The sequence below is a fragment of the Citrus clementina genome, unplaced genomic scaffold, assembly GCF_000493195.1.
Source record: "Citrus clementina cultivar Clemenules unplaced genomic scaffold, Citrus_clementina_v1.0 scaffold_9, whole genome shotgun sequence".
In the NCBI taxonomy this organism is placed as follows: Eukaryota; Viridiplantae; Streptophyta; class Magnoliopsida; order Sapindales; family Rutaceae; genus Citrus; species Citrus x clementina.
Window position 1 is genome coordinate 12,328,138 of NW_006261964.1, and position 10,419 is coordinate 12,338,556.

The window sequence follows — 10,419 nt, forward strand, 5'->3', positions numbered from 1 at the left end:
ATAGTACCATACAATATGTTGTATCCTAAACAATAGTCTCATGTGATAAACCAAAAAAAAAAAATTGATACTTCTTTAGTGGAGAGAACGCTCCTCACAAACAACAGTGTTTTCTTCTACTTTCTCATTGTTTCTTGTTACAAACTAGAACATATCCGAGTTTAAATAGTAAAAAGAAAAAGAAAGCATTAATGTCATTACCTTTACTGAATTTGCAAGTAATAAGTCCCCACTACACTTTCTGAGTTGTACAGTACGTTTACTCCCTATAAAAGGCATAGACTAAGGCGCTCAAAGTCTCAACACTTTTTCTTTTCAAGATTATTTTTTCCTCAAAACAAATCTATCTTCCATGGAGAGTTCAGTAGCTGTAGCTCCAATAGCAACTGAAAATGGTGTTGAACACACAGAAAACAAAGTTTCCCACCACAAGATATCCTCAAAGGGTGGCTGGAACGCTGCCATTTTCATCATCAGTATGCATAAAAACAAACGGCTTTCATTATCTGAATTTGTTATTTTCTATTTCATATGATTTTAATGTAATTAACTTATGAATTTGCTTGCATGCATGCAGTGGTTGAGATGGCACAGCGGTTTGCTTACTATGGCCTGGCTGGTAATCTGATACAATATCTGACAAATGTTCTAAATGAACCCACAGCAACTGCAGCCCAAGATGTTAATAATTGGGTTGGCATCTCTTCAATTTTCCCATTATTGGGAGCTTTCGTTGCCGATTCTTACCTTGGTCGATTCAACACCATTCTTCTTTCATCCTTTATATATTTCATGGTCAGTTTGTTATATTAACTCTTTGATCACCTTTCGTTATCTCATCATCGTTTATTAATTAAACTTTCAAAAAGCACTTTGATTTAATTGGCCACCCTAATTGATATGCGTTTTTGCACAATCTCGTCATCTTTATTTAACATTCAAGGCTATGTATGAACGACTGGTTAATTCTGTAACAGGGAATGGTTCTGCTGTCACTAGCAGTCTCAGTAATTCCATTGCATTATCGAAAAGCTGTGTTTTTCACAGCGCTTTACATATTGGCGGTGGGGGAAGGTGGGCACAAGCCATGTGTACAAACATTTGCAGCAGACCAATTTGATGAAAGAAACCCAAAGGACAAGGGTGCCAAAAGCTCTTTCTTTAATTGGTGGTACTTAGGAATTGTGTTTGGCGCTTCTGCTGCTGTTTTGGTCGCCATTTACCTTCAGGTAAATAGTCCTAGGGATAGGCAAGGATTACCTTGATTCAGTTCAGTTTCAAATTGAACTGAAGTGATTGACTTTTGGTTAATATATAAATCGAGCCGAAAAGAACCGATTGGTTCGGTTTTTTTTTCTTTTTCAGTTAATTTCTTTGTATTTTGTAGTTTTTTCGTTTTTTGATTTTTTTTTTATAAACATATCGATTTTTAGTACTTTTTAGAACCGAATCAAACCAAAATAAAACACTGATTTAATTCAATTTTTAGTAGACACCAGTTTTTTTGTCCATCCCTAATAAATGCATATATATTTTATGATGACTAATAATTGGACCTTTATCTAATTTTAGTCCACTGTATATTTAAATCGAAGATTATTCTTTATTCTACGGTTGAAAATCCACTTTCCTTGCTCATTGAAATTAATCATCCCCCTTCAGTTCAAAATTCTATTAAAAAAATTATTAATTTGCAAACCATGTTTCGTGTCTTTAACTATTTTATCTTGAATTTTTTTATTAATTGACGATGAGATACAAAATGATTAAAAAACACTACAGGGGGTTTTGGTCAATTTTCCCAGTAAATATATATATTTGATGACAAATAATTTTAATTCAATTTTTTTTTAAATTAAGGATAATATTCTATTATAAATTCATGGTCATGCATGCTCATTATAAATAATTGTTACATTGATAGAATGAAATATTATGTAGGACAATGTTGGGTGGGCTGTAGGATTTGGAGTAATGGCGGGTGCATTGGCATTGGCATTAGCAATATTTCTGATCGGAATCAAGAGGTACAGGAAGCAGGCCCCCGTCGGCAGCCCATTTACCACGGTGGCGCAAGTGTTCGTGGCCGCAGCGCGGAAGTGGCGCGTGAGTGAAACGCACGGTGGTGGCCGTGGCATTTACCATGGCCATGAACTAGATGATGACGATAAAAGGACTGATATTGGTCAATCTAAAAGGACTATTGCTCGTACTAATCAACTTAGGTCTGTGTCACATGTCAAATTCTTACAATTTTCAAGTCAACTTAGGTTCAATTCATTTTATAGTAATTCAATGTCAAATTAGTGTCAAATTATTATAGCTCAAGCTGGCACTTGGGAGTAGTATGAATTAACTATGAGGAAATTTATATTTTATAAAACTATATGCGTCCAAATCTTACAATTATTACCGAAACTTTGCAGATTTTTGGACAAGGCAATGATCATAGATGAAATTGATTTGGCAAGCAGAGAAAGGAATCCTTGGAGGCTATGTTCACTAAACCAGGTAGAAGAAGTGAAGCTTGTCATACGATTGATCCCCATATGGCTGAGTTGCTTAATGTTCAGTTGCATACTTGTTCAACTCCACACATTTTTCACCAAGCAAGGCAGCACAATGAGAAGATCCATTGGATCAAACTTTCAAGTACCCCCAGCTTCACTTCAAAGCCTTGTAGGCCTCTCCATTCTCGTCGCTGTCCCCGTGTATGAACGGATTTTTGTCCCGTTGGCCCGGAGAATCACCGGACATCGTTCCGGTATAACCATGCTACAAAGAATAGGCATTGGTTTGTTTACATCAATACTTACTATGATTGTAGCTGCTCTAGTAGAAGCCAAAAGGGTCCGCACAGCAAGAGAAAATGGCCTAATTGATTCTCCGAAAGCAATAGTGCCAATAAGCATTTGGTGGCTACTCCCACAATACCTTTTAGTTTCAATATGTGATGTTTTTGGAATTGTGGGATTGCAAGAATTATTCTATGATCAAATGCCAGAAGCAATGAGAAGCATAGGGGCTGCAGCTTATATTAGCATAATTGGAGTTGGAAGCTTTATCAACACTGGTGTGATTGAAGTTGTTGAAGCAATTACCCACCGAAGTTGGCTAGTCGACAACCTCAATCGGGCACATCTTGATTATTTTTACTGGGTGTTGGCAGGATTAAGCGCTTTGAATTTATGTGTTTTTATATGGATTGCTAAAAGATTTGTGTACAAGAAAGTTTTGGAGGATGAATCAAAAGAGGAGGTCTGTTAATTAATATTTAGTTGGAGTCTCAAGACCATGTATGCAATGTTGTAAGACTTTGTGAATTTTTTTTTTTTTTTGGCTTTTTTCCAACCGATGTGATGAAATGCCATGTTAAGGCTAAACCATCTTCTACAAACTAAATATTATTATCTCTTGATAAAAGAGATGAAATATGTAATTAAAAATTTAGTAGCGATGTAAATAATAAATATGACATCTATTAAGAATAAAACATATATTTTCTCTACTTGTTATTTGATATAATTTAATGTCATATGAAATACTTTTAAAAAAATATTAATATAATTTAAATATTAAAATGATAATAATTAAATGACAATAACTTGTATCGATCCGTTATAATATTTAAATATATAATATATTTAGTTTTTTGTTTGATGTGCCAATAAATAATAGCAAGCAAGAGTTGATGTTGGCTGGGAAATAGGACTTGGGAGTGTTGGCAAAGGCATTAGCAATATTTCTGATCGGGATCCAGAGGTACAAGAAGCAGGCCTTCGATCGGCAGCCCATTTACGATGGTGGTGAAAGTGCTTGTGGCTGCAGGAGGAGTGGCGCGTGGCTGACACGCTCGCTGCTAGCCCGGGGCCTTTACTATGGCTATGAACGATTTGATGATGGTGATCATGGACAAGTCTGGTCAATCTAGAAGATGGATTGGCATTGCTTGTACTAATCTACTTAGATATGTGTCAATTTGTCAAAGTCTAACGGCTGTCAAGTCAAGTAATTAATATTTTATACAAGCATCATATCATTGCCAAATTGAAGGTGACATTGCTTCACTTGATGTAAAGTGTTGAAAAAAATGTCTTTCATTCACTGAGTTGACTACTCTTAAACTTGATCCCTCTATGGCTGAGTTGCTTAAAGTTTCAGATGTGTACAGCTTTTGTTTGTACAAACAACATAAAATGGTTTTTTTTAGGCTAATTTTGTTAAAGCTGAATATTAAAAAAATATTCTCACATAGATGATTTAGAATCTCCTTGGCGAGTCTTCGCATTGTATTATAGAACACTTAAATTTATCCTTGGATGAATGAGAATTGGATCTTAAAGACTACTCAATGATTTGAAAAAAATGAAGAAAAGTCTCACATGAAAACCTAACTAAATAATGCCCCCTATCTCAACCTTAAATTGGTTTTCATGTTCACTTACAAAACACAATAAAATCTAAGTGATTTTCTAATCTTTTCTCTCAAATAAATACTGTTTAAGTTTTAAGTTTCAGTGTGATAGAATTCAAATATTTGTTTGAGATTTGCTGAAATACTGAAGTGTTGTTACCAACACTATTCGAATTCGTTATATCTTGAGAGACAAATACCAATATAATTTAAGAATTGTTGTAAAAGTGACGGAATCTCTTTTAAGAATACTGTATCTTTACAAACTCCGAATATGTATTCTTTATCTTATTATATATTGTTAAATTATATGTTATATCTTTATTGTATCAATTATTTTTATTTTGGACTAATGTAATTAACTTTATAGTTACGAGACAACAACAAATGAGGAGGTTTGTGTATAAATTTGTGTACAAGAAATGGAGTTGTTGTAAACGAGGATGAGTCACATGACATGAGGAAGTTTCGTAGACATATTTAAAATTTAAGTTCACATGTGTTGATATAAGTTTTAATTTAGATGCTCGAAATCTAATACATTAGTTTGGAAACGGGGGTGTTGTTAGAAGCTAACATAGATCTTTCTTTGTTCTCACAAAAAAATAATAATCACAAAATTAATTTTAGAAACGTGGCCGAATTCTCCATATATAGCCTTTCACTATTTCTAACAAATTCAAAGGAAATAAACATTTCATTTTTTGAAGGATACATCTTGAGTGGCACTAGTATCAATCCACCATTCTCTTGGATTAGAGTCTACCAAATTTATTTCAAAAACTATTGCAAAAAGATTAAAATATGAAATATCTTGTGAGATGTCTTTAATCATATTAGTTTTTTGATTTTTCTGTTTCTTCGACAATTTGCACTCTAAGGCTTTTGGAGCATCTCCAAAAGACTCTTCAAATAAGTAATAAACTATATTACACTATGGTTGACTTTTGGAATTGGCTTTCTATCCTAGTCAACTGTTTTCCTATTGTATTTAAGTTAGTATTACAGAAATTATTTTGTTGAATAATACTACTTAAATTCGCATCAGAATCATTTGGTTTAGGGATTTTATAAGGTGAAACAGCTATGGTTGACTTTTGGAATTGGCTTTCTATCCTAGTCAACTGTTTTCCTATTGTATTTAAGTTAGTGTTATAGAAATAATTTTGTTGAATAATACTACTTAAATTCGCATCAGAATCATTTGGTTTAGGGATTTTATAAGGTGAGGCTCTAATTTGAATAGGAGGTTCACCGTGATCAACAGTTAAACTCCGAAGAGGTGGATGCTCAGATTCTATGGTCCTATCACTATCGGAAAGTTTCCATTCAGGAATTTTCTTTCTAACAGTAATAGGGTTTGACTCTTTAAAAGGATAAAAAATGTTGTTATTTGTAGCTAGAGTTCTGAGTTCAAGGTGGAGATTGATAAACAGTGAACTCGAAACTCATGTGCCACAAGTCGTTTAGAGGATTCAATCTCAGCCGACTTGTCACTTGAGGAGTTCTTCAGAGTAAAACCGACATCCTCTCTTTCGTCATTCTATTATTAAGTAATACACGTGACTTGCACGTGTGGTGAAGCTGAAATCTCCTAAGCTCAAGAACGACGTCTGTGATTGCCGTTTCAAGCTCACTTATGCCATCTTGTGACAAGCACGTGAGAGAGGAGCTTCTTAGTTAGATTTGGTGGGAAGGGTAGTTAGTGTAACAACCCAGAAACAGAGGTTAAAAGGAGCAGGCTCTGTCATCGTCTTCGCATGATTTGGGAAACACTGAGAGTAGTGAGAAGATAGAGAGAGAAAGGGGTTTACAAGTTCTTGTTCTCTGTAAATCAAATCCTATTCTTGTATTGTTTTGTGAACGAAATAGTGAAAGACTGTTGCTTTGTTTCCAGTGGATGTAAGCACCACTTCCTGGTGCTGAACCACTTATACTTGGTGTTTTGTTTCTGATCTTTAAAGCCTTGATTCATGTGTGTGGTTGTTGTTGGCTAGTCTGTGTTAATCATTCTTAAACCATCGATACAGAACTAGTGTCTTGGGGAGAATTTGGTTAATCTTATCAAAGCCAAATTCACAACAAATGGGGAGATGCTTGGGTTTATAAGGTGGTAGGTCACTCCACCTAAAAGGCTAGTCTGTTGGGTTGGATACCTAAAAATCTTATGCTAAGTCCCCCCCAACAAGTGGTATCAGAGCTAGACCCTAGTAGCCGGAATGTGGTGGTGGAACAACTCACGTGTGTAGGACGAAAGGACCGGAGTCCGGAGGTGGTTTCGTCCGAGGGGGGGATTGTTGAGTTGTGTCCTACATTGACTAGTAAAGGGGAGATGCTTGGGTTTATAAGGTGGTAGGTCACTCCACCTAAAAGGCTAGTCTTTTGGGTTGGATACCTAGAAATCTTATGCTAAGTCCCCCCAACAAAAACAATATATGAATTTTATGTGAATTTACAAACTCATAATATGTCTCTTGAATTTCTTTTCTTTGATTTAGAAAATGTTTAAAAAACCAAAGTTTTTTTTCTTTATTATTATCTGAATAAAAATCATTATGGAGGAAAGTTTTATCCAGTTCAAAATCTTTTTCAATAACATTTATCACATTTTCCGTGACAGCAGAAAATGTAGGAGAAGTTGGGGGAGAGGGTTCCTTCTCCTCTTGTCTTTGTTCGTGTTGACTGCTAGTGTAGATTGGGTGTGGAACACTAGTGGTATAGTCAACAGAGTGAATAGAGGAACTAGGTATATCCGAAGTGGAAAACCTAGGTTGAATCTTTACAGGTTGGAAAGGAAGATTTATAATAGAAGGTACTTTTGAAAATTTTCTTTCCAATGAAGGAATGCTTGAACATGAATCTTTATCAGAGAATCTGGTTGATGTAGATCTTCGAAAGGATAATTTGACTTTACCATCTGAATACTGAGTCACATTTTGCAACTCTATATTTGGCTCAAGTTATTTTGGAATCACTGGGGCAGTGGCTCCTTCAAGAATCCATTCATCGGGAAGATTGACATCTTTACATTGGATAGGTTTTGGAATAACAGTGTTGGCTTTGGACAGGCCAGTCTGCAGGAGAAGAGTCTCATCTCTTTTTGACTGGAATTTATGTTGAGTACTAAACGCAGAAATCATGGCTTTGTAAGAAATTTTATAAATTAAGGCTACAGGGATAGATCCCTCAATCATATCATAATTGTGGGTTTTGATTTGTAAAATCATACTTTTTAAAATGTTTTTGTCTTTTAAAGAAATTGTTATGTTTGGATAACAATTAAATGAAATGGGTCCTTTACACAGACTTGATTCTATACTACTTAGTAAAGAATCATCAAAAGAGATGAATCGACCATCTCTCAGAACGGCAAAGATGGAAGTATTTAGACCTTCTTTAGTAAGGGGTTTTATACCGACTTGTATTAATCCAATATGAATATAATTAAAATTTTTATCTTTTAATTTCTTTAAAGATTGTTTTGAAAATAAATGAATTGTTTCAAAAGGCTTTGAAAGAGTTATGTCCCGTTCTTCAGTCTTTATAACATAATCATTCTTTAAAAAATCAAGCTTTTTTGTTTTATAAATAATTTCTTTATTAACTTTAGGTAATTCCCAGTTATCAATTGCTTTATTGAAATCTTCAATTACAAATTCTTCCGAATTCACAACATTCTTTGAATCACTAGTTCTTCCAGAAGAAGAGCTAGAGAAAGATGATGCTCTACAGAGTAGAGAATCCATGGATAAAAACCTATGTTCTATTCCTAGTCCTGTCAGTATGGCTACAGGTATGGTTTTACTGCCCTATGCAGAAATCCTTATCCTAAAACGGGACTTACTACCAGTAAGAAATTCACCATACAAACAAAAATTAAATAAAACACAAGTCTTTAAACACAAAGTCTCTAAACTATATTACACTATTAAAGAAATTGTTATGTTTTGACCCAAGACCTAATAATTAAATAAGTCATATAGTTGTATTACTTTAGATTTAAGTATGGTTTAAATGACTTTGAATCTGTTTCTTCTAGTGATTCTGACACCAGTAATTCAGATTCTTATTTAAAGAAAATCAATGCTTTGACCAAAGACCAAGAAATCTTTCTTGAACTTGTTAAATATATTTCTGATCCAAATCTTCAAAAGGAATACCTTGATAAACTTTTAAAAACCTTGGATTCTAACAAAGCAGAAACTCCTAAAGTTCCAATTGTTAAAAAGAATTCTTATAATCTCACTGAAATTTTGGGTACAAAGAAAACAACCCCTAATATCCAAGATCTTCAGAAAAAAATCAAAGAAATTAAACTTGAGATTAAAGAATTAAAAGAAAAAAAAAAATGATTCTGAAACTATTCAACTTCTCTTACAAAAACAATTAGAAGATAATTCTGATAAAGAAGTTAAATCCGATGGTGATAATGAACAAAACTTTGAAAACATTGAATCTGTACCCAATGATTTTCTGTTTGTTTTAAAACAAATCACCACTAGAAAATATTTGATTAAAATCACTTTAATTTTTTCTAAAGATTTTAAAATTGACACCATTGCCCTCTTTGACACTGGTGCTGATTTAAATTGTATCAAAGAAGAGATTGTCCCTAAAAAATTCCATGAAAAGACAAAAGAAAGATTGTCAGCCGCCAATAATTCAAAACTAAAAATCAAATCTAAAGTTGACGCCTCTATTCATAACAATGGTTTTTAATTTAGGACATCTTTCCTTTTTACAAATGACATATACCATACTATCATTTTAGGAACCCCTTTCATAAATATCATTACCCCATATACTGTCAATTATGATGGTATATCCTTTAAAGCAAAAAACCAAAAACTTGTTTTCGCTTTTATTGAGAAACCAAAGACAAGAAACTTAAATATTGTTAAAGCTTGTTCTGTTTACCAGAACTAAATCAATGCCATACTTAAATCTAAACAAAATAACTTATTTTGTTTAAAAAAGGATTTAAATTTACAAAGAATTGAAAGTCAATTACAAAATGACTTCATACAAAGAAAAATCTCTGATTTTAAAGATCTCATTGAAAAAGAAATATGTGCTGATTTACCATCTGCTTTTTGGAACAGAAAACAACATTTGGTAGATTTGCCCTATGAAAATTCTTTTGATGAAAAACAAATTCCCACTAAAGCTCGTCCAATCCAAATGAACATGGAATTAGAACAACACTGTAAAAATGAAATAAAAGACTTAGAGACTAAAGGGCTCATTGTAAAATCTAGATCTCCTTGGTCTTGTGCCGCTTTTTATGTAAATAAAAATTCCGAAATAGAATGAGGAACACCAAGACTTGTAATAAACTACAAACCCATGTAAATAAAAATTCCGAAATAGAATGAGGAACACCAAGACTTGTAATAAACTACAAACCCTTAAATAAAGCATTAAAATGGATTAGGTATCCCATACCTAATAAAAACGATTTGCTCCAAAAATTGTGTTATGCCTTTATTTTTTCAAAGTTTGACATGAAATCTGATTTTTGGTAAATTCAAATTCACCCTAAAGACCGTTATAAAACTGCCTTTACTGTTTCTTTTGGACAATCATGAATAATATTTATAATCTATTTTTTGAGTTTTGCATTGTTTATATAGATGATGTGTTAATTTTTCTCAGACAATTGATCAACATTTCAAACATTTAAAAACATTTTACTTGTCACTAGAAAGGCTGGCCTAGCCATTTCTAGTTCTAAAGTCTCATTGTTTCAAACAAAAGTCAGATTCTTTGGTCACCATATTTCTAAAGGAACTATCACACCTATTGAGCGATCACTTTTGTTTGCTGATAAATTTCCTGATAAAATTCTTGATAAAACATAGTTACAAAGATTTTTAGGAAGTTTAAATTATGTTCTTGATTTCTGCCCTAATATGAATAGGATATCTAAATCATTGCGTGATAGATTAAAAACGAATCCTGTTGCATGGACTGATGAACATACTAGAGTTGTTAGATTAATAAAG

General features: G+C 33.3%; 1 protein-coding gene across 1 annotated transcript; it reads left to right on the plus strand.

Moving 5' to 3' along the window:
- The first annotated feature begins 329 nt into the window (after window positions 1-329).
- LOC18033340 (protein NRT1/ PTR FAMILY 5.4) lies at window positions 330-3,267 on the plus strand. The gene is made up of 5 exons (XM_006420656.2): window positions 330-476; window positions 578-795; window positions 978-1,229; window positions 1,942-2,225; window positions 2,427-3,267. Exons 1-5 carry the CDS (start codon window positions 353-355, stop codon window positions 3,265-3,267), a joined length of 1,719 nt encoding a protein of 572 aa, XP_006420719.2. The 5' UTR covers window positions 330-352.
- The last annotated feature ends 7,152 nt before the right edge of the window (window positions 3,268-10,419 follow it).

What these genes read in the sequence shown, in the direction of transcription:
- LOC18033340 (XM_006420656.2), top strand. Translation starts at nt 353, where the DNA reads ATGGAGAGTTCAGTAGCTGTAGCTCCAATAGCAACTGAAAATGGTGTT. An exon ending in CATCCTTTATATATTTCATG is followed by an intron (nt 796 to 977) that starts GTCAGTTTGTTA and finishes ATTCTGTAACAG; the next exon opens with GGAATGGTTCTGCTGTCACT. An exon ending in TGGTCGCCATTTACCTTCAG is followed by an intron (nt 1,230 to 1,941) that starts GTAAATAGTCCT and finishes AATATTATGTAG; the next exon opens with GACAATGTTGGGTGGGCTGT.